Source organism: Mytilus californianus, unplaced genomic scaffold, assembly GCF_021869535.1.
Source record: "Mytilus californianus isolate M0D057914Y unplaced genomic scaffold, xbMytCali1.0.p SCAF_1, whole genome shotgun sequence".
NCBI classification, from domain to species: domain Eukaryota; kingdom Metazoa; phylum Mollusca; class Bivalvia; order Mytilida; family Mytilidae; genus Mytilus; species Mytilus californianus.
Genome location: NW_026262581.1, coordinates 46618834 through 46644694, shown reverse-complemented (window position 1 = coordinate 46644694; position 25861 = coordinate 46618834). Strand labels below are relative to the sequence as shown.

Genomic DNA, 25861 nt, shown 5'->3' with positions numbered 1-25861 from the left:
AATATTGTTGAAGAAATAAAATTATTGGCTTTATAATGTAAACCTTTCATAGTGCATGAAGTGTATGGATGTAAGTTAAGTAAGGGTTTCAATAACACAAGTATGTACGGTAAACAATACATTTTCACCTCAAAGAAGAAACTACAAATGTCATTTCTTATTACCCATATCCATTGCATCCAAGATTTCTAAACACTAGAAGATATTAGCGATGAAGTTAAATACATACCTCCTAATTGTTCTTGTTCATCTCCCATGTACAAATATAGTTCTGCTAGTCATGCTATAACATGAGATAATGTAAAAAAAAATTTACAACATGAAGAGTTTTCAGCTAAACGTCCAAAATATTGAATTCCAAAGCCCATCAACCGAGAGAAGAACTGTATGCTACAGATGGATGCATACAAAGACTATGCCAGATAATTTGAATGAACGCGAGCCTGATTAACCTAACAACCTTGACGCTTCGTCTAAACGAATCAAATATGTTCTGTCATACATTTAGAAGCGAATTTAAAAAAAAACTATCATAGAGTTCAATGGTTTCTTACTCTTTAAATAAATAAAAGGTGTGGATGCTTTACCTCACTTCACTATAATTATATTGTTCCAGTAGACATAGCCTACAATATAATTGTCTTCTATCATATTGAAAGAATTCGAAATAAATAATTGGGGGATAATACACCAACCTGAAAATAACATATAAACGAAATGAAAGTTTTCCGGCAAAAACGAAAATTAGCCCCATTCGAACAGCAACCATCACTGCTGAAATTCTGGTAATATTTTTTTCTCTGAATAAGAGATATGACTGTGCATTTACAAGTTCTGCTGCATCCCAAAATATAACTTAACTGATAAAATAACAACAAATTCATGTTATTCTTCAAAGTAATAACTGATTTTATTAATGCAATTCACACCTGTTGAACATATGTTATTAATGTTCCGCACTGACGGCTTTCTCTGCATATCCATTCATTTTTATATGATCTGTCTTCTTTTTCCTGAGTTCGTTCCAATCCTTAATTGACCAAACCTTCCATAAAGCCAGTAACATAAAAAACAGTGCAGCTGCTCTGTAAAGCAGACCTGTTCCGAACATACCAATTCGGAGTTCCGCTATGTTGTACAACGAGCACGATCCCTTCCGACTTCTATCAGAGTTCCATAGGATGCAAGACTTGTCTATCACCTTTCCAAACACAATGGGAGCAGGAATGAATGCTAAAATGATTTGCAAAAAGTGTATATGAGCCTCGTGGAAATAACACATACTAAAAGACATAAGATTTATAAAATCATCAAAGGCCTTATTAGTTGTTAAATAAGTTTCATATTATATTATTCGATTACATATATAAACATAAATAGAGTGTACTCTTATTCACTTACTCTTGTGGTAAGCTTGAACGAGTTTCATAATCCTCAATTGTTCACAGGTGTTCCACGTAAATCAATCTAATGACAATTTTTGGTAAAGTGATGTTTTGTCTCCGCAGGCAGGTTAATGCAGTAAAAAAAAAATAGGCAATGTTTTTCGGTGTTTGCATCGCAACCTAAGTCTGACGTCATATTATAAACTATTCGACACGTGATTGGCTAGAACGTTTCGCCGACTTCAATTTTGAGCTTGTCACTTACAGGTGATCAGGCACCTTGTTATGATAGAAGTCAGTGTCATCAGTCCAACAAAAACACGTTAATATAGAAGTGTGTTGCTTTTATTTTGAGGTAAGTTTGTTTTAAATTATTTTAGCCTTCTACTGCCGAGGATCATCGATATTCATTTCATTCACGATTTAGAAAGCCGCATTGTTTATTTAAAACTGGGGTTTTTCGTTACACGTTTTGCTGTCAACATGACAAGGGAACTCTGTATGCAGTATAGGACAAACTTCCTATGAATGATTTATGCAAGTTAACACTATTTTACTATCTTATAAACAATCATATTTTCATTGACCATTGACTAAATTACTTTATGTCGGACATTTTGCAGACTGACCTGCCATGCACAGATGCGGGTCTAATATTTTTAAATATGGGCTCTTAAAGGTCAGCAACAATGCAACATAAGGAGTGGAATTTGTTTAAAAGTCCGAACACCATGCCCGCCAGCTTTCCCCTTAATTTTCTCTTCTCCCCCTAATTTGTCTCGACGTATGCATGTCATATGATTCGAATTTTATATTGGAGGCAAACGCCTATTAAACATTTTTCTAAAGATCTATTAGGTGTATTTGAACATGAATCTTCAGATTGCCCCTGATTGCACATGCAAAATCATTTCTTTTTTAGGTGTTTATTCCAATTTATAATATATTACAACCCCTCCCCCCCCAAAAAAAAAAGTAAAATAAAAAAAAAAATTAAAAAAAATATATGCATACATGTCACTGTGTATGCAATCATACTAATGCCTATGGCTTGCCTGCATTTAATAAAATTGCTTAGGCAGGAACATGAGATGTTAGTTATGATATGTGAGAACTTTTATTTGTTTTCATGGCCATAATTGATAAACAACTTTTCATTTATGGTTTTAAATCTGATAGTCATCATGCTGTCATTTTAAATCATCCCTTTTAGTGTAATTTAAATTTTGTCTTTATTAATTTGTTCATTTTTCTTATCTTTATATTCATTAGATTATATAAAATGTTTATTTGTAATATTGATTCACTATTAAAAAAAGTAAATCTGAAGTCTATGTTTCTTTGTGTAGATATTTTCAAATTTTGACAATCATGTTTCAAAACAATTCACATCAATCTTAATTATGTCTATTTACAATCTGGTGTGTATAAAATTTAGTTTGAAGCCTTTCAGTAACTGTTGTTACTTCTTTTGCAGATTTATTTACACCATGCAGACATTACATTGACATGTCAATGCCTGAAGAGTGTAGTTTCTATAATATCAAATATGAGGTCTACACAATGTAAGTATTTATATTATAATGTATGAGTCTTGCTGGGGGTCCTTCAGTTCTTTACTCTTTTGTTATACAATTGTCTCTATTCTTTATCTATTTTGCCCATTATTCTCTATTTTTTGTATTTAAACACCTAATTGTTCTCTTTTATAATTGGTCATTTTTAATTCTTTAATATTTTAGCCCTTTATTCTGCACTATTTGCCCATAAGGATTATTATCTATTCTATAAACACCATCCAGACCCTCAGGTTATGTGTATATATAAGTTGTCTGTTTTATTGAGTCACACCCAATCAATATTGATTAAGTCATATTAATTAATAACAATTTGTAGTAAGTTGTACTTAAAAACGTTATTGTACTTTTGCAGAAAATTCATGAATTAAAAGTTCATTTTAAATCAATGTAGAACTTTTTGTCAAGTTTACTTGTAATTCAATAATAATTTAGGAACACACAATTTTGACTGAAGTTTTTTTTTTGTATCATAATATTCAATACCAATAACTTCAAAATGCCACTAAATGTTTACATAATTTTTTTCAGTATATGTATTCAGATGATTTGGAGTCAATGGTGTTATACAAGTTTTTACTAAGTGAAATTGGAAAAAGTAATCAGAGAAAAAGAGTAACCACTTGTTTCTTTTGAAGATCAACACGAACAAGGAAATTGTCAGACAATTTATAACCATATATGGGGATAGTTTTAGATCTATGCATGGAAAGAAAGTGAAATGAATGTTTTAAAGATAAAAGCTAGAGGACATATAACAAAACTATAACAGTGCTGAATATGAAATAACCCCATGACATGTCACTTTTGACTTTTGGAATGAAGCAATTTTCAGTATGAAAACAAAAGGAAGAATTACATGACTGTTAAAACTGACTCTGAAACATTGAAGACAAAGAAATGAAAGTATTACACCAGAGGAAATGACTGTGCACTTCTTTCCTGTAAGATCAACACACAAAAGGAAATGTTCATATCAATATTTATCATATGCCAGTTATTGAGATATTTTTGGATATATACATAAAACTGTGAATTGAGTGAGAATTATAATTCAAACATCATATTTGGCAGGCTGGTAACTGCATGTACTTACTGGTATATACATTGTAATTCACAATATTTTACATGAAAATAGAAATATTCTTTGTATGTTTCATGTGAAATAAAAGAAGTTTAGGAATAAAGAATTTTCCAGTACAACATTAACATATGAAAATCAGCAGGATGATATATGTCTACATTTATTATGGATCATGGAAAACCACAAAAAATATTGTATGCATTATGATAAGGACTTTCATATACAATGCTTTTGGTATTAAGTTTGAGAAAACTATTTGAAATGAATGAAAAATCATCATAAGTTTTATGAAACTTTTGATATAGACATTATGTATTTAATAGCCAAATAATACTCTGGTCTCATAATGAACTCTTGAAGAAGTAATGGCTTTCACATGCATACAACTTTATTGAATAAACAAATAGTTTCATCTCTTAAAGGAAATCACTTATTTTATTTTTATTATGCCCCGGCGTAGCGGTTATGTCCCTTTATAACTATAATGATATGCAAGCGGGGGCATCATCTGTGTCCACATGTGGACACTATCCACATTTATTTTTACTATAATAATAGAAAATAAGTTCATACTGTATTTACCTACATCATGTACATGACCTAGTATTATATTTTTTTCTTGTTTTAGTTCTGGATCAATGCATGGACCTGTTTTTAAATTTATTAATTTACTATGCAAGTGACTGCAATGAATGAATGATGCATGTTCAACAAATGAACATAGCTCTAGAAATTCTAGGTTAAAGAAGATATTGTTTCAAAAAGAGATCCATTTACACTTGTCATGTGACGGTTTTCCATACTAATGTTCAATGAACTATTTAAAAATGTTTCAAAAAAAAAACATTGAAAAAGAACTTTATTAGGGCTGAGCAGATTAATATTTCTCATGAAACATGAGTTTGATAGAAGGGGCTTCATACTTCGATGCACTAGTGTTGATAAGAAGTGTGTTTTTTACTTATTAGGAGAATCATTTTGTTTTAGAAAGATTTTTTTGTCGTTCGTCATCTCGTTATCTTACTATTCTAATCCTTGGTCCTAAGTCGTCAAACCCCTATGAGATTCGAAGTTAAGAAAGTAAATAAGTTGTATTTATTTATAATCAGCACATATGTGGAGTTAGAAATAAACATGGGTAACAAAAGCTCTTTCAAAGTATAACGTTAGAGTATCCCCCTTTCTTCCCTCATGACATTCATATGCACCATGATTCTTTAAAGATTCATGAACACCTTCAAGTATGAAAATGAAAATAATAACATTGTTTTACATCTTTAATGTGTCCATTTCTAGTCAAAAACTATCAAAATGTCGTTTTTTTTTCAGGCACTTTAATACCATAAAGGGGAATAATCGATCTGAATCATTACAGTGCTTAAATGTCGCCGCTCATTCATTGATAAAGATGGCATTGGCACACCCCGTTAATATTTATTGATCTCTTTAAAACTTGGCATATTTATTTTTGGAAAGCTTATGAATACCAAGATTGCTGTTTCTTGTTTTTTAAAATGAATACAACATTTTCAAAATTGACAAGAAAGTTGAATTTTGGTGTGGGCATGGTTGGATTGTATGTCACTTCTGTTTTTTTTTGTTAGAAAAGGGCATGTTTAAAGAAAGAAATAGCTGTTACAGGAAAGATAACATCTTTGTCAACCAAATGCAAATTTATTTTCATTCATTGGTGTAGTTCTTTGGGGTGTGCCGGGCTCTTGAAGTTGAAGGTTCACACGCCATCTTAGAATGTCGCCTATACCGTGGTAACGAGATGGGAGGGTTCTGAGACACCAGAAATTAAAAGTTTGGATGATATAAGGGATGATCAAAATTAGTTTTGGGTATGAAAGTTTCTAGACTAAAATTCAAAATAATTTCAAATTTCAATGATTTTTTTATGAATAAATAGCCGATTTACTCTAGAACAGCATTAACATACCTGCGTCTGATTAAAATTATGAGTTAGTTGTGTGACTGTGTGCAATAGATTAACAAGTTCTGCCCCCATTGTAAACGGCATTTGAAGAAAAACAAGCTATATTTAAATGTTATTCATGCAAGGTAGTTACCACACACTCGTCGAAAAAGTAAATTTTGGAATGTGTATTATCGATAAAAATTTAGAAGTACAAGATATGAATTAATTTAATTGACTATTATGTGTAGGTCCCTTTTGTCCCAATGTTCCAAGTCAGAAATATGACAGTTGTTTTCTATTCGTTCCTTTGGTTGATAAAAAGTCCAACGTTTGATTTGGTCAGTTTTTATGGACTCCCCCTTTTGAACTTACATTGGAGTTATACTTTTTTCACATAGCTCTTCACGTTTTTTGGTACTTGTACATCATTGCTTTGCCTTTGGGCGTTCCTGGTGAAGACGCACACAAAGAGCGCTTCGGATGCGTACATTCACAAAGTGTTATTTTCATTTTATTATTTATAAAATTCAATAGCAAGACGTTGTATCTTATCAAATAGTTAACCTATATGGTTATTTTTAAAAGTGTAGACAATCCAAATTTAAAAAAAAGGTTATTCAAAACTGACTGGTCGGCAAGCTAGGGCTTGATTGTTTTCTTTTGACCGTCATTTTATAGATTTATCCGTTGATTCGTAAATGAAGACAGTAGTGAGTAATTTGAATATTGTCTGTAAGGGTAGGAACATTGATTGTATTCATAAAAATTAAAACATACACATGTACACTTGTGAATAAATACTTTCAGGGCCATTAATAATACTATATGTTAAAATATTAAGGTTTGTGAGAAAAATCAAGGTGGTGCGATACTTTTTCAGGGGTATATATAGTTGCTTACATTCAATAAGTCTCTGTTGGATAGTTGACAACTATAACATCTCACCTTAGTTTTATTTACACATATGTTCTTGGTAAATCAGTTTTGATGTATTTGTTGGTACAAGCGAAACATGAAATTCAGTGCCTAATGGAACACATATTTCATTTGAGTCCTGTATTAATCTTTAAAACCAGGATTTTAAACTCCAACTAACTAATGATGTGTATATACACAACAAAAATTGCTACCATCGATCCCCAGTCCGAATTATAGACCAATTCATCTGTATATATACATAAACAAATCCACATCAGTGCAGTATAATCATTCCCAAAATCAATGTCGTCATAAATATTCACGAAATACATGCCACTGGACGTTAAACAAACGATAATCAACTAAAACTCTAAAAGATAATAATTGCTAAATTAATATTACATGTATCGTGCCCTTGATACAATTAAAGGATTTCCTTTTTTATGATTTTTCTATATTTAGTAACGGTGTATACTACTATTGATACACGTACCTGTTTGGGTTTGGAATCATGATTTGCTGTTTCAGAATTTTATGCATTCTGGCTAATACTTTCAATCATTATGATAGGTAAACGACGTCATACACTATGGAAATTCAATTAATGAGGAAACGTTTTATATTTCTTTTATTGATTGATTGATTTGTATTTAACGCCACTTTCAGTACTATTGTGCTATTTCGTGTTTGTCAGTTTTTATTGGCAGATGAAGCAGGAGTGCCCGGAGAGAAAAGCCGACATTCAATAGGAAAACTGCAAATCCTAGTCAATTGAGATTGAAGTCGAACGCACAACCTAAGTGTTGACAGGCTAGTCATACAGTATTTCGAATATTTTGACCATTAGGCCACTGTGGCCTCATTTATTGTTTTTGGTAAGAACAATCAAACTACTTATATTACTTACATTTATATTCTAATTTGGTGAATTATTAGAAAGAATAATTTATTATATATATTTATAATTACTAGTACGTCTGAACCAGTGACGACTCTACAACAGATTTTATCCATCGGATCACCAGCAGTGATGGTGATACAAGGCTGAAAATACATTCTGTATATATATTTCGTCTAAAATACAGCCCAACAATGTATTTATAATTACTATATATATACCATTTACCAATGAAAGTTCTCGTAGTTTTTGGACCTATGAAATAATTATACTGCACACATATTAACAGTTATGTATCTTTTTGTTAAATTTTTTAAGCCATGCACAATGAAATATGTTAAGTGTTCATACCTAGAAGAGAAGCTGAGACGGATTTTAATCCTGCTGCTGTAGACTTGTCACGATCTTCAACGCTCCTAAAAGGAAACTTAAATCAGATTATGAAAAAAAGAAGATGTGCTATGATTGCAAATTAGGCAACTCTCCACCAGAGACCAAATGACATAGACGTTTACAACTATAGGTCACTGTAGAGCCTTCAAAAATGAGTAAAACCCATACCGCATAGTGAGCTATAAAAGGACCCGAAATGACAAATGTTAAACAATTCCAACAAGAAAATTAACGGCCTGATTTATGTACAAAACAATGAACGAAAAACAATTATAAACAGCAACAATCGTCAAAAAAGAGACATTCAAACTCATAAGTCGAAAATAAACTGACAACGCCATGGCAAAAAAAAAAAAAAAAGACAAACAAACAAACAGCAGTGCATAAAAAACAACATAGAAAACTAAAGACTTAGTTACACGAACCCAACCAAAAACTTGGATGTGTTCTCAGAGCTCCGGAATGGTAAGCAAATACTGATTCAAATGTGGCATCGAATTGTTCATGTTAGTAAAAAAAACCCTGTGATAAGTCCAATTCAGTAGGTCACATTCGGTAAAAGGGGATGGGATTGTAGTTACGACAATTGTAACATATCCGTTGAAACGGTCAATCAACTCATGATGGCGTCCGTAAAATTTACGAAGTGATGATTTCAACTTCACCACTTGGAACTCTTGGTTTAATAGCTTCCTTGTGAGCAGAAACCTTCTTTCAAGAAAATCATGATTGGAAATACAAGCCCTCGAATTTCGTACCAACTGGGAGATATGTGCTCCATATGCAGGCGCCACTGGAAAGTTGCTACATAAAAATAGAAAGTTCAAAATTGGGAAGCTGAAATCATCTCTTTTGTCGTAAAGATTTGTTTTCAACCGACCCTCATTGTCAATGTCTATGCGTAAGTCATTATATGAGGCAGACTGAACTGTATCTGTTGTATCCTTTATCTCAAGTTCGGTAGGTTAGATGCGTTCAACATAGTCACCAAATTTTGAATCATTCAGTGAGAGAACATATTCTATTTAGCTGAAAGTTAAAGGATACTGCTTATTTCTTTTCCTTCTTTTTAAGAAGTTCTTGTATGAAGTTAGCCTCATATGAATAAAGGAAAAAGTCGGCAAGAAGAGGAACACAGTTGTTTCCCATGGGAATGCCGATTGTATGTTGAAAACACGTCCACCAAACGTATAAAATATTGTTACGGTTTTGTAATTCTTAATTATTCAATGTTTTATTCATTTCTTTTATGGGTCACGTTCTCTAGATTATATGATGAATAGTAAATATTACTATATTTTGAAAGGTAAATGATACGGTAGAGGGCGACAAATCGTAGGAACATACATTTTTATAACCAGTCTGATTTATGTGACAAGTGTAAAATCACTTATTTAATTGTATTAGTTGTACATTAATTTTGAGGTCAAGTTAAACTAACATGATTCTCTGGTTCCTTGTTGTAGTTATACCGGCCTCAACGATCATAAGTCTCCCAGACATGTAGCATTTAACAATTTTTATTAACGGGTCACTTCAACCCTAGAAGTCGCCATTGTTTGTTAACAAAAGGTTCTTATAAAAATCCCCGTATATGTAAAGTGCAGTTTGTGTCGTGATGTCATTTGACGTTAGAAACGTCAAAATTGTGTCCATATCGTGTCCAAAGTGTGTCGAGTATTATAAAATCATGCGCGACATTCTCTCGTACTAAGTCTTGTTCCTTCTGGGCAGCCATTGCTAAATTATAAAAAACTTCTAAGCTAGTCATGGATATAGAGAATTTATCCTGTAATTTCGTTAAAGTTAGGTTCTAATTAGAATTTCGAGAATTATCGTAATATTCATCTCGATCTATTTATTTCAAAGTGTCATTAGTATTACGCTAGGTGAAATAAGAAAGTTCATTGCACATTCTTAGAACCGCCATTTGCGGAACACCGCTGATACTGTTATGTTTAACTATGAACTGTGATTATTTAGGTATTTTTGGTTATCATTAGTCCACTTTTCCTATATTTTGAACCAGAGATACTACCCCCCCCCCCCTTTTTTGTGACTATTATCACAGGTACCAGAGAAGTATTCAGTTGCTATTGACTATCTATTTCATTCTTATATAAAGTTATAGTTATAAGAAAGTCTCATGAATAATATTCATTTGTTGAACTTGTTGATTTTATAAATAATATGAATATGTAATGCTAAATATCTCGTTGTCAGTCTAACTTATTAAATTCACACATATTTATTTCGTGATACAACTTTGTATTTATTGAAACGCCAAGGCGTCATCCTACAGCTAGTTAGACTACCCCCCTTTTTTGCTAGTCATTACCAATAAAAACAAGACGACGGCGGCAGTTGAGCTGTATGTTTATTGAATAGTTAGACACCTGTTTACCAGCAGTCCAGTATTTATATGTTGGCCGTTGCATAGCAGTCACAGTAGCCGAGATACCAGGCAATACACAATAGAAAAACGCTACCAATCCTCGGCCTACTACAATTTGGTGACAGGCGGTGGGATAAAAATCTCCACAGAAATAAAGATTCCCATTAGAAATGTTGGACTGTGAAGAATCGTATGCACGTACGTTTTCAGAGAAATCTCAATATTTGCAGCTAGATGAAGAGCAGCCGTCAGCCCAAGGTCATGTCCAGGGACTAAAACTCCCCACATCTGCCTCTGAACCAATCATAAATGCTACCCCAACGGGAGAGGTACAGATACGGGTAAGAAAGCAGTACACAGTTGCTACGAAAGACAAGAACAAAGATGTATATAAGACCAACCGGGAACCAGTTATGAAAATACCAGAACTGACATTATAAACAAAGGTTTAATTCAGATTGATGAAACTACTGGCAGGGCGGTTTATTGAGATAAAGTCGCAGCTGGTTTAGTTGCTCGTGAGCGAACTACCAATCAGCAGGTATCCCTTGGAAGGGGAGACATACAGATAAATAATGGCATATAGGCGATGTTAAAAACCATCGATTAACTCGGCAACGGGGGTCTTTTACCAGATTTTATAGCCCGAGTCCCTCCAAAGGACTTCACATGAGTAAAAGTTTTACAAGAAGTTTCCCAGGGTCCATAATGGACAAAAACGGTGCCGTCTGCAGGCATGCAGGGGATCCAATGGAAGGTCCACAACGGTACGGAAGATCCCAAGGAGTGCACTGGCCATGCACGGGAGTTGTCAGGACAGTACCAACGGGTGGAGATATACTAGGCGATAATCAAGGGTTTAGCCAGGATTCATATGGTATGACAAATGATTATTGAGATAATTATAGGGGTGATAACACATTAATCAGAGGAAATAATACACGAAATAAAACAAATAGTAGTAATAAGAAACCAGCAACTTTTGACGGAACAAGTAGTTGGCAAGACTATAATGTACATTTTGAGATGGTAGCGTGGGACAATATTCCAAAAGCGCTAGGATTGGCTACCTGTTTATGGGATTCAGCACTGGCTATTCATAGCGATCTAAGACCAGATCTCAGAAAATGCTTCACTTATTTAGTTACTGCCCTTGCTTCGAGATTTCAGCCAAGCAATCAGGCTGAACTATATGAACGCACAGATGAAGAGTAAAACTCGAGAAAATTAACACGGCTAGCATATCCAACTGTCCTATGGAAGTTCGTGAACAGCTTGCCAGGGACTGTTACATAGATTCTCTAAATGATGCAGATTTAGAATGGGCAATTTGTCAGTGGAAACCTATTTCAATAGATGACAGTGTTAGAATAGAACTTGAATTTGAGGCGTTTGCAAACGGACATAGGCGGAAATTTAATAATCGCGATGGGTTATGAATGGGAATGGTAGATGCAGAAGAACAAGATGATTGTCAGCAGATGAACAGCATTATGAATAGACTAGCCAAGATAAAAAGTAATCGAGGTCCAAATCATTCACAAAAGACAAACTTTTTATGTTACTTTTTCGTAAAATGGGGGCATTATAAGAGAGATTGCAGAAGGTTTCTAGACATACAGAAAATGGCGAATATTTGCCAAAACAACTGATTCGAAACGTCAAAATCGTCACAGGGTACACAGACAGAGCATTGTAAATCGGGAAACCATTAGTGGCTAAAGAGTCGGGCCCTCTTTTAGCCGATCTATATTTAAATGACGGGCCACACAAAAAATGTGAATTAAATAATGACTTAAATGATAGTTTGTACTTTAAGATAAAAATTAATGGTATTTTTGTCAATTGTTTGACAGACACCGGTTCTACCTTGACAGTTATTCATGTCAGGAAATGTTTTGTCCATGCCGGAGTCACAACGGCCAGACAAAATTTACAAGGGGATACAATTGAAACTGGCAAATGGAGAAATAATAACAACTTTCGGACAGGCCGTTTTAATTTTGAAATCAATGATCATAAATTTTAACAACGATTTGTAATCGTAGATATCGATGCCCCTGCTATTGTTGGCTACAATTTTTTGTATAACAAAGATTGTAAACTTGACATAAGGGAGAATTAAATTAACCATTGGCAGTAAAAGTATAGAAATTATGTCAAAAAGAGAGTACTATGGTTAATATTTGTATGCTTGCCACAGAGGAAACTATAGTTTTACCCACAAGATCGAAGGTTTTAATATTTAGTAAAGTGGTAGGTGATTCTTCTCAGTTAGTGAAGAGTGATGTTTTACAAAGTACAATTTATCCTTCCCTAAGACAAGAAACTTGCGTCTACGTTGGCCATTAATTTTTTGTGAAACAAATCAAGACCAACTTTTTCATGTAGTCTTTTAGTTTGGAATGGGGAATACTTGTGTAAAGTGTAGAACCACTGAATTACAGGTTCATCACTTGGGACAGGCACATACAAAATGAATATGAATATGTAGACTTGTCTTTTACTTAAAATTGGGCGTAATACAAGTGATTTTTTAAATTTCTTATTTTGAATCCCTGTAATAATTGTACATTGACAGATGCTTTGTAAAGCAAATCGGGATACACACTTCTTTTTGTTAAGCGAGCAACCTCGAGTTCAATATTATATAATCAACAAACTTAATTGATCGATTGAGGCAAAGAAATCTTGCCATCCCTGGACTTTTCCAGTTTGGCAGTAAAACTTTTGTTTAAAGTTTAGCACTCGTTTTGCTGTGTAGAATGCATACAAACGCAGCATAGTGCGGTTTGAAATGAGATCGATTAATCTGCCTCTTGAGGGTATATCGACACACTATCTCCACGTTAAAGCACTATTGCAAGAGCTCTCTGAGGGATCCATATGTGGATTATTGCAAGGCAATATTTCTACCCCTATTCAATAAAACATCATTATATTGAAAATTAAGTTTCCTCGCCAAACATCTCTGTCATCTTATTTTGCATACCCTACAGATGTTATTTATTATTGATTTGTTCTCGACCTGAATATGCATGAATTTTTTTGGGGAAGGACGTTCATTCCTTTTTTTAAGAATAAGAAAAGGTATCCGGGTAAAGGGTCACGTCTTTTTGTGGACTGTTACCATGTCAACTAGCATGTTAAAAATCAGCGTGTCGTACCAGTCTAGTACAAAGTAGGATTCATATTCATACCACAAAACCTCGTTCTTATTATGCATTTAACTTTCCCCTGGACGTAAGGTAACGATCAATTATTCTCATCAGTTATCTTACCGAATAGTAGCCATGAACATTGGGATAATATTCATTGATCCACAGATATAGCCAAAGACATTTAGGAGAAGGTAAGGGATCAGTGCATTACATTCAAATGGACACAGTCCGGCAGACGTTTGTCCATCGGGAATAACTGTGCAATTTGCATACATCTACAATGGAAAATAAAAAAAAAATATTTTTAAAAATGAGACAGTGTAATTATTATTTCAATAATATAAACATATGGTTTAATTTTGATATGTAGTTTTAAAAATGTACTTGCACGTTGTTTATTGTACAATTTAAAATCTAGCACATATTAAAAAAGGGGCAGATGATACCATTGTGACCATACCAATTTCAAGGGGAACAGACAATACCATGGCAAACAAAAAAAAAATAGACAGAATAAAAAAAACAGTCTACAAACTACTTAACAGATAAACTAAAAAAGAGCAACACAACTCATAGAATAAACCAGCTGTGTTCTCGGATGGTCCAGAAAGTAAAGCAGATCATGTTCCACTAGTCGCACCCATTGTTTAAATTCGGCAACAAATGAAATATTTTTCTTTGTTCCCGCAGGAACTTTTTTGTACAATTTCGACACCAACTCAAACCAGTGAATCAGTCTGCAAACCATTTAAAATCAATGAAAATAAATTTTGATAACTGTGAGTATTCTTAAATACGGTATAATAATTGTGTATTATGTTTTAGATGCATTGTGCCTACTATATTAAACTAACCCTTAAGTGATTTTACCTTTGGTTTATTTTTTTTTTATTGGACATTTTTGTCAATATTAACGTTTAATGTTTGGTCCATTTTTGATAATATCCTTTAGACGTGGCTCGGTACTTGTACACCCCGCCATTGTGTCACTGTGCTGTTGTCATTTTTTGTATTCTTGTGTTTCAATGTTGCGTATGTGCTTTGTCTATATGCCATTTTGATTTTTTTTGTTGACATGTTTTTTTGTTTTTATAGTGATTGAGATTATAACACAATGTTGACTGCTGTACACCTATTTTGACATGTTTACCTATTATGTCTGATTGTTTTGTTCACACATTGTTGTCAATATAAAGGAATTTGATGCGACTGTCATACAAATGAGAGGTTTAGCTAGCTTTAAAACCAGGTTTAATCCACCATTTTCTACATAAGAAAATGCCTGTACCAAGTCAGGAATATGACAGTTGTTTTCCATTTGTTTGATGTGTTTGAGCTTTTGATTTTGCTAATTGTTAAAGGACTTTCCTATTTGAATTTTCCTTGGAGTTCGGTTTTTTTGTTGTTTTACTTTTTACCCTTCTGGGTTCAGGACATTCCATAAATTTTATATTGAATAAATGTTGATCATGTTTTGACATTCACAGGTCACTTTTAAATGCAACTGAACAGTGTAGTCTGTACAAAAAGAATTCTTCTAGGCCATATACAACTATTAATATAGTTAGTTTTACGTTATACACCTCAATAAAGTTTTACTATGGACTTGCATTTGAAATTATAGATTCCACCACTGCATCAAGTGGGTACGATATTTCTTCACTCGAGACAATTTGATTTTAATAAGTAAAGAGCGAGGCTTGTTGAGCTTTCTAAATAATTAAAATTTAACTGTTAAGAGTGGAGAAGTATCGTAATACGCGAATTATAGTGATGAAATATGTTTATCTTATAAGTTTTAGACAATATCTAAACAAAGTTTGTCCTTCCTTTTTCAAAGATATGTAGAAAGTTGTGTTCTTTATATGTGACATGATCGCCGTTTTTCATGACGTCACAATAGGAAATTTAGAAGAAACCTAGAAATATGACGTCATAATCAAAATTCGACCAATCATTTGCCGAGAACAAAGTTTTCTCCAGATATGAAAAATATTTTTCTCACACCGATCGAGAAATTTGAAAAAAGCATGAAAATTAGAGAAGTGTTATAAGTACGGACAAACTGTTCAATATCAAATGAAAAAAAATGGATTGAAAATAAAAGAGTGTCTGTCCGTTGATACAATAATAAAAAAGACTACGGAAAATCATGTGACCCTAAAAACCAAAATTAACAAATCTAGTTTACATTTAAGCCGAAATAAAACTTTGTGGAGCATCATGATCAAATCTGATAAGCCTACTTACTCTTCCATTTCTAGCTACTTCTTTACACCCAGCGTAGCAAGGAGAGTGAAAGTTTCTACCGTCTGAACCACAAACTGGGAAATAATCTTTAGGATCACAATGACAATCTTCAGTCATGTTTATCACAATGGAATGCGACCTGAAAAAATAGAAATTGAAGCTATTGTAAGATTTGATACAATATGAATTTTCGAAAGCAAAGTTGTCGTCTTTTTTCATTATTTACACCGCTTCTATATCTTGCCTTTAAATATTCAAATCGGAATAAGTTAAAATTTGTAAGACTATCAGTAACATGCTTTTCGTCTTTGTACGTCATTATGTTTTCGGAGATATTAAGCGTTTGTTATTTGTGTGATATGTAGTTTTGACCAATACTGTTTAAGATTTCTGTTGTTCTTTATAATGTGATATTTAAGTCAGTATTGATGTTTATTTTCTAAACTGAAGTCTTTTGAATATTTTCAAAAACAAAGTTGTTAGGTCAGCTTCACAAAAGACATCATCGTGTACCTTATGACGGAATATCCAATAGAAAACAAAGTCCTGAAGCGTCTGAAGAATTTGTTTGTATGTTTTCCAGCAATTGCTTATCTAAATTACAGTTACTTACATTCAAATTGTTCTTTAAACAGATCACTTTCAATAACATGTACTTCAATATCATATATTGTTAAAATACTTACATATTAGGACCAATAATTTGAGGTTGATCACATCCCACAAATATAGCTCCACCGAAGAAAAAAGTCGTTCCTGCATGAAGTATCAGAGTTACCACAATAAGCATCCGTGGTGATAATTTAAACTTCTTTGTTATGTATCCACCGAAAAAAGAACCAAGAGAAAGTGTTGCTACCATAACAGCGGCTGTAAATAGATCAGGTATACATGAAAGAGCCATTATCTTTGGACGCACAATGGAGTAGATTCGATAAACACCTAATTAAAATTTCAAAGTATTTAAATATCGAAAAATATTCAACTCGTAATCGAACAACATCGATAACTAACTCATGCGCTACGCGCATTCGTGAATAAATGTGTTGTTCGGTTACTCGTTAATAAATTTTTCTGTATTGGAATTCTTCGATTAGTTATTCTAAATTATTTAATTTATAACAAAACGCTACACAAACAGGTATAGATTGTGTGACACGAACCCACAAAATTTCGGGATGATCTCCGAGAGTCGACAGTTCTTGTATCACTAGTGACACCAGTCAGATTACATAAACAAGGATTAAATACAGTAAAAAGTACATTTTCAAGACACTAAAAATCACATTTTGAAGATACCAAAAAGTACATTTTGAAGATTAATTGCATAAAACGAAACCTGGAAACTATGGATTCATTATTATTTGTGGATATCAATTTTCGGGACTTTCGTTGATACAGGTGAGTCTAGAATTAAAAAAATCAACGAATTTGACATGGGCTTGTTCACAAACTTTTCAAACCCATGAAATAAAAAATCGACGAAAATGCAAGTCTTCATCAATCCACTAAAATTGATACCGAAGAGAACTAATCCACATTATACCTTAACGAGATAGCAACAACAAAATGATTTAGTTAAAGTCACTAAACTTGTACTTACATATAATCAAATTTGCTTTCCATAAAGGAAGTCCGAATTGAGCTACGATGTATTTGGACTTGAAGACAACTGGACCACACACAGAAGATACATTCAATACAAAAGCTGTTAATAAACACAAATACATTGGGCTTTTCATCACTCTGATATATGAAGTCGATCTTTCTGGAAAAAAAGTTGTCAAAGCAACAAAAATAAATATTAAACTCAAAAGACTTGAGAGCGGTTTTACAGAATGCTTTAAAGCCATCCTTCACTGATATATTTTTGACGTCATCATCGGGTTTGTGCTATATTAGTATACAGTGTTGATAATTATAAAAAAAACATCACTAGGGCGATTTTTAATGAAATATAAGATACTAATTGGAAAGAAACTGTAAATGAGGTTTTTTCGTTTAACTTTTTTTATTTTATTCAAACATTTGTTTTTGTGGGTTTTTTTTCGCGTATGATTATCTCTTTTAATGTTCTTTTTTTCATTTTCTCATGGCATGACGTTTACATAGAAAGGCATGTTTTGGAATCGTACTATTCTATAAATGTTTCAAGAAAATTATTTTTCGGAAGACTTTGACCCCACAAATTAGAATCTTAGAAATAAATTCTTTAACAGCAGATTGATGAGTACATACCTTTGAAAATCTCAATCTTAGAAGTCTTTTTCAAAGACTCAACCTCCAGACTATTCTGATTTTCGTGTTTCATTACAAGGTTTTCTTCTTCTTTCTCTTTCTTTTGAATTTTTTCTGCAAGATGTCTGGGAAAGCAAATAAGTGGAAAGGCACAGATAAGAGCTATAGTACCAACAACAATAAATCCAAGCCACCACGCACCAATCCATCGAGGATCTTTTGTAGACATGTCTACGTCTGAAATACAGTCAATAGTGAAATAAAAAAACAAACAAACAAACAAAAAGATAATATACATGATATATATTAACGAAACAACTAAGAATATATGTAAACGAACCATTTCTAAATTTGCATAATATATAGTTTGATAACTATTCAAGCATTCAATTCATAATGAATTGCCGCTGCACGTGGACTACATGTTATCGCAGGTATAATTATAGAAACGTTTGAGGACTGACAAATCTTCTGTTTACAGCACGATGGGAAAATTTGTTGATTTCTAAGATACTCTCGTGTTATACTGTCATTTTGGGCTTGCATTTTGTTTTTATGGAATTGTTGCTTTTCAAAGATTTTACATTCAGATTACAAATATTGAGGGATATATTGGCCATAAATTGAAATAACTTTATGAATTTTGTGCATCCGATGCGCTTTTCTTTATAATAATCAGGGTTAAGCGCGCGCAAACATGATTAACCCGCCACATTCTGTATGTGTCTGTTTTAAGCCAGTAGCTCAGTAGCTGTCGTTTGTTGCTGTATATCATATTTGTTTATTGTTATATCTGTATCTGTACTGTTTTGATCATAAATTAGGCAATTAGTGTTTTGTTTGAATTTCTTTACATTTGTCATGGCCGGGCCTTTTAAATATCTTGCTATGCGGTATGGGATTTTCAGGCCGAATAGTGACATATACGTCATTTGATCTTCTTTGCAATCATGCCATATCTTCTTATTTTCATATTAATTTATCAACGTTTTGAAACTATTAATGTATGTATTTGTTTATATAGTATTAAGTTACTTATATGAATAAAAGGAGAAGTATTTTGTTGTATGCAAAACATACTCCCTCCAACCTCGTACAGTGCATATCCTGTTTATAATAATACCCTGAGTAACAAAATGACGATAGAAAAACGTCAAAAATAAATGATCAGCCTTCTCTCTGTGCTGAGTGTTCTTGCGTTTGTTTGTACTGTATTCCTGTCACGTAGTGTTTTCATTTTAGCGATAATTTTTAACATTGCCATATGAGAGGGAGGTTTGGCTAGCCATAAAACCATGTTCAACCCACCATCATTTCTTAAAATGTCCTGTACCAAGTCAGGAATATGGCAGTTGTTATCAAATAGTCCGTTTCTATGTATGTTGGCGTTTGTTTTTGTTTGTGTTTGCCTCGGTTTTAGTTTGTAACCCGGATTTGTTTTCTTTTAATCGATTTATGACTTTTGAACAGTGGTATAATACTGTTGCCTTTATCTACGCCAGCACCAGGATTAACAGATCAATTAAAGATATTTGTTTGATTTCGAATCAGGTGCAATAAAACATGACCGTTTGATGTTGTATAAGGTACACATAGCGTTACATGTTGATAAATCTAGTTGTTGTTTGTTATCAAGAAACGACAACTGACTTCCTTGAATTAAATTATATAACTGTTTACAAAACTTAGAATTTTTGAAATACTAAGGCTTTTCTACCTCAAGAATAGATTACCTTAGCTGTATTTGGCAAAACTTTTAGGAATTTTGGTTCTTAATGCTCTTCAACTTCGTACTTTATTTGGCCTTTTTAACTTTTTTGGGTTCGAGCGTCACTGATGAGTCTTTTGTAGACGAAACGCGCGTCTGGCGTAGGTGCAAAATTTAAATCCTGATATCTATGATGAGTTTATTTATCTGTATGGTATGAAAGATACAAGTGAGATTATTTTATCATTCAGAATCTACATCTTGGCAAAACATACCTTCAAGTGTAACATAAATTCTACTGAATATACCACCAAGAACGAAGGCTAAAACTGGTCCAAGTACGGAAGCACTCATCAAGATACCTAAATTGATAAAACTGTAGAACGTCAAGCAAAATAATTATTAAAACGAAAATCAAACCGAATTTTGACAGAATCTTGTTATGATATTGGTTAAGCAATGTACAAAAACTAGTTTTGTGAGTACCCAACCCTCCCCTTAGTATCTTTCATCTACATGTATAATTTGTATTTATATGAAATCACGTGTGGTTGTTTCAGAATTTTCATTTGTTCATTTATCAATTTGAAGTTAATGACAAACAAGAAATGGCATTTTACCTTTTAGATGACTTTTTTTTATGTTTTGTTTTTGGATTGCTGTCCAAAAAAGCATTCACTTCAGATCTGAAAGTATTCGCATTTTCGTTATGATTAATTATTATCAAGAGCCAGTTATACTTCAAAGAACAGCATGATTATCAACTATTGGCTGTCAGTTTTAATTCATAAAAATGATCAAGTAATTAGTGTTTGCGTGGAAAGAAATCTGGATAACCGTAGAAAACCAGCACCGATTTTAGATTGAATTCACCAATGAGCGTTGATGTGTTTAAAACAAATGCAGTGAAAATTACAGCTAGTACCTGATGATTTCAATTTGTCATAAAATTATTTGGTGAAATTTAAATTAGATAAATGTGGTTTCAAATAGATTTTACAATTTCAGGGTAACTGTAATCTAAAGTTTTGAATATTTTCATCTCGTCATCAGAAAGGAGCTTTTTTTTATTTTAATTTCATAATGTGGGAATCACTCACCAAGGTAAAACCCCGTCTTATCTTTGTTTTCTTCGTCAAGGTATTGGGTTAGGAATGGCGTTCGTATAGATTTTGCAGCTCCTTGTAGTCCCAAACCAATGCCAATCAATCCAACAGACAGTGACTTTAGTGATTGGTCAATAGCTGAATTTAATAATCGAGGTTTGTTTTCCATTGTTGTATTGCTTTTGTCTGAATTTACGAGGTCACTACAAATTGGAAAGATCGACAATTTCGAAAGTTTCGTTGTATTAGCCATCTCCAAAGTAGTGTCGGTAACATCTTGTTTTGAATTGATAATAAAATGAGGCAGACTGCAAAGTAAACTGGAAACGGCGTAAATTATAATAGCACCAAACAGCCATCTAGGTATATGCACAAGCTTTGGTATGGACGCAACTAACATTCCAGCAAGAAGGAACCCAATGTCATTAAAGGTCATTATTATTCCGCTTTCATAACTGCTGAGGGAAAATTGCCTTTCCAATGTAGGAATTTGAGAATTGATGTACATGTACAGAGACTGTGATGTCAGTTGCGGAAGTACAAAGAAACCTGTAAACCAAGCTGCCGTAGCAAATCTTTGAAGGTATGGAATGCGATAATAAAAGCCGCATTGGTATTCTGGGTCATCTATTTTAGGTGATATATCACAATTCTTTTTTACTTTCTCAGCCATTTTACTATGTCTGTAAATATGGGAACATAAAGATTATAACAAATTTAAAAAAAGATAGTGAAATAACTTTTATTAAAATTGTAAAAGAATAGTTTTTATATATTACTCAATTCTTATATTCTATCATACTGCATAAGATATATTTTTTACAAAATTCACAATGAAACATGAGTATATACATAGATAAATACTATATGTACACATTATCTTCTAACAATTGTTTTGCATTTGTGTGTTCCTTTCAACAGCATCGTTTTAATGGTCGTTCTTGAATTCAGTTCAAAGAAACATTTTGTTTTGGATATTTAGCGGCCTTCTATGAAATTGAAATCTCAAAACTATCCGACAGATTCTCTTCATTCAAGATCAATAATATTTCTTAATAATTTAATTTTGGATGTAACGCGTCTTCTGATTGGCTGAAAGTGTTTTGTCAATCACCTCATAGACACAATTTTGTCACGTGACTGCGACGTCATCAACGTTTTTATCATTATTTACTCATTTTTAGAATTAAATTATAAGGAATGACTTTAATATTTTTTCTGTCTATTCGAAATAACATAAAAAATGTGGTGCACACTTTTAAATAACCTGCTACGCCGGTGATTCAGTGTGCACCACATTTTTGATGTTATTTCTTCATAGACAGAAAAAATATTACAGTCATTCCTTAAACAATTTTGGTAATGTATATAAATTTCTAAACACGTATTACGGAAGCAATGATTTTACATTAGGACTTGGTTGACCGTAACGATTACGATATATGTTAGTAGGTTGATAAGTATCTTCCAATTTTTCGTAGTCACAATCAAGTCCTTTTATATATTTTAACCGCACTTTACCTTGTCATGAGCGCACGATTGGTTCTATTTGTGGAAGGAAAGTGGTTTCCTTCCGGTGCATTTTTATCTGTCCCTTTGAAGTTCAGGCCGCCTTCGTTTTCGTTTTCTGTATTGTGTTTCGTAATTTATAACATTTTCTGTGTTTTCCATCTTTTACGGTTTTGTCTATCATTTTTTTACACACCAAAAAAGCTGTTGATGTTTTTATTTCACATCTTAACGTATGTAACAATTTGTGATATAGTAGGGATAAGTGTTTTATGGTTAATGAATTTGTGCCATACGGATCAGTAAGGAGAAGTTTTTATCATAAATGTATTATTGTGGATTCATTATTATTCGTTGGATATCAATTTTCGTGGATTTCGTGGTTATAGGTTAACCACGAAATGAAATGTTCAACGAATAGCAAATTTACTATAGGTCTGTATGCAGACATTGTCAAAAACCACGAAATTAAATATCCACGAACATGTAAGTTTTCCTTAATCCACGAAAATTGGTACCCACGAAAATAAATGAATCCACAGTACTCTTATTAGATGGTATGTTTTCTCCCTTCGCTTTTGTTTTCTATTTTGTATTTCGTAATTTATTACAGTTTCTGTGTTTTCCACAAATAACGGTTTTATCTATCAATTTTAACAAAATAAAAAAGCTGTTGTTGTTTTTATTTCAAATCTGAACGCACGCATACGTAACAATTGGTGATATATTAGGGATAAGTGTTAATTATTAATGTAAATTTGCCATACGGTGCAGTAAGAAGAAGTTATTATTACTAGTAATTGCATTACTTCTTATTATATGATATGTTTTCTCATTTACCTTGCCTGTTTTTATCATTTGTGAGGAAAACCGATAAGAGAGAGAGAGAGAGAGAGAGAGAGAGAGAGAGAGAGAGAGAGAGAATGGTTGAAAGTTTGAATATAGGAGACTCTGTTATAATACAAAAATATTTCGCAATCATTTTACATACATTTGTTTTCAAAGCTTAAAATACATTGTGAAGCTCTCTGTAAAGGGTAAGGTTTGGCGCCATCAAACATGTTTCAATCGGAAAACAGACCCCGGTTTGACGCCATTACTAAAGACAATAATGGATGTCATGTGACTATCATATTTTGGAAATTTTGGAGACATTTTTTAATCAACTGAAACGAGTCTGCTTCCTCCAAAAAGTACTCTAAAATGACATCAGAGCATGCTGTACGTTATAAATGACAACTGCGTATAATTTTTAAAAGTTCTAACATAGAAATGGTGTTGATTAAACATACTAAATTAGAATACGAAGCCTTCAAACCCGAGCTCGTCACCTGGCTTGTCAATTTGTTCACCAAAGAAGTTAAAATTTCTTTATTTACTTCTTGGGAACATATGTTGAATTTAAATGTGATGGGGACTTTCATAACTGGTCTGTGCTAAATTTGTGCCACTTAATGTGCCACTTCGATCTGTCAATAGTTCTGACGAAGCGGTTCCGATATTTCAAGAGTTACGTCCCTTTGTTGACACTTCCAACTTATTTGTAATTTGATCCTTTTAGCAGCATATGCTGTTATTTACAAGCGAGCATAATCATAATAGATTATCACATTTTAACTAAATATTATTGATTGTATTCGTGATAATGATGATGATGATGATGATGGTGATGATGGATGACTGTTTAACGTCAATCGGCAAATTCATATGCATATTCAGGACGAGTTAATGTATTATGAATATTAACCCTGTTTTCTACTAGACCGACACGCAGAGCCGGATGTTTACCGTGCTAGTTCACAAGATAACAGTCCGTAGGAAGACATGTCATCTTACCCGGATACATTATTCTGACTTATATATTATTATATTATATTATTATGCTTATTATTTGCTGACCAGTCTTTGCTTTTACCCCTTAATGCCCGTGTTAAGCGGAGAAGCAGCAAATACCAATTTTTAAGTCTTTGGTTTGACCCAGCCGGGGTTCGAACCCACGACTTCCCACACTCGAGGTGAACACGTTACCACGAGACCACCGAGGCGGTTAGATTATAGTCGTATACTACTATGTAAAACATTTAGGTAAACATATTCTATCATTTTCAAAACAGTTTTTGGACTGAAATAGGGCTTTGCAGTTACTCTGGGACATTATATATTATCCCATGAGTTACTTTAATATTTTAGTTTAAATGTTTACTGCTGTAACCGAATAATACTAACACAGAAATAAATTTCTAATGCATGAAGGTAAGGGCTAGCCAAACTATGTATAAATACTGGATCTAGATAGGGATAAAATGTCACTGAAACTTAAGGTCAACATGGTCAAGGAATAGTAAATCGGCCATGTCACAGATTTTGGGGAAATTTTACATATAACTTTTGCTCGTTGAATCATAACTGAAAATAAAAAAAAATGCATTTATCTCTTTTATTTCCGGGAATATTACTGATTGAATTCTTTCAAAATAGGTGAACATTTGTATAGAAAGCACGTAAAATCGGCAATAAACGTCGTGTAGTTTGTCTTAGAATCATCTAATTTCTAATTTCTAACGCATATATTTTTCTTAGAAAATCATACCTTGATGATAAGTAAATTTCCGTTTAAATGATATAAAATAATCATATGATCACCGACAGAAATTAAGTCACACTTTATGACAATTATGACAATGGCCGTCCATTCAAAAAGAGTGATTAAAAATGCAAGTCTGATAGAGATTGCTTTAAGGATGTTCGCTACTCTGTTTCAAAATAACAAGGTTTTTTTTAAAAGACTGTTATAAAATGATAGTATAAATAAAGGAACTAAAAAGGCATAAAAATGAATGGTCCGTGTGCTTGTTTTTCGAGATATGATAGGCCATTGAAAATTTGGCGGGAAATGATTCTTTCTAGATTTTTCATACTTTTAACATTGCCGCTTTACTATGAAAAAATAACAAGGATTTTATGAGATTTTTAAATATGGCTAAATATTTATGAAAAGAAAAGTATGGGTTAGTGGACAAATTTGTTTAATGGTAATACATGTAATATTTGTATTAACTTAAAACTTTTACCGGAGTTTTTTATTACTAAAATGATAAAATATTTCTATCACGAGTGTCTATGGATGATTTTGTCAATTCATCTTGATTTTAGCTTGTGGCTGTTGTGCACAGAATGTATAAGATTACCTTACCTTTTTATTTCAGTTAACGTCGAATTATTAATCCAGTCAAGTTCACAGCTGAATTCTCCATTGCTTTTTCAAACAGCTGTGCACTTCCAGATTAAACGTTGTGTACATTCGGTTCACATGCATGT

General features: G+C 32.9%; 1 protein-coding gene across 1 annotated transcript; it reads right to left on the bottom strand.

Moving 5' to 3' along the window:
• Positions 1-589: 589 nt before the first annotated feature.
• On the bottom strand, positions 590-25861 carry LOC127704092 (solute carrier organic anion transporter family member 2A1-like). The gene is made up of 10 exons (XM_052208006.1): positions 25737-25861; positions 21029-21717; positions 20204-20290; positions 18221-18457; positions 17586-17750; positions 16669-16852; positions 15983-16121; positions 13853-14007; positions 8135-8199; positions 590-1233 (listed from the first exon to the last, which is right to left on the bottom strand). The coding sequence occupies exons 2-10, from the start codon at positions 21705-21707 to the stop codon at positions 947-949; spliced, it is 1998 nt and encodes a 665-aa protein (XP_052063966.1). The 5' UTR covers positions 21708-21717; positions 25737-25861; the 3' UTR covers positions 590-946.

Coding starts and splice junctions, on each gene's coding strand:
- LOC127704092 (XM_052208006.1), bottom strand. CDS start 21,707: ATGGCTGAGAAAGTAAAAAAGAATTGTGATATATCACCTAAAATAGAT. Junction 16,853..17,585: donor GAAAGCAAATTTGATTATAT/GTAAGTACAAGT, acceptor ATCTATTTACAG/CCGCTGTTATGGTAGCAACA. Junction 8,200..13,852: donor ATGTTCATGGCTACTATTCG/GTAAGATAACTG, acceptor GTTTCCTTTTAG/GAGCGTTGAAGATCGTGACA.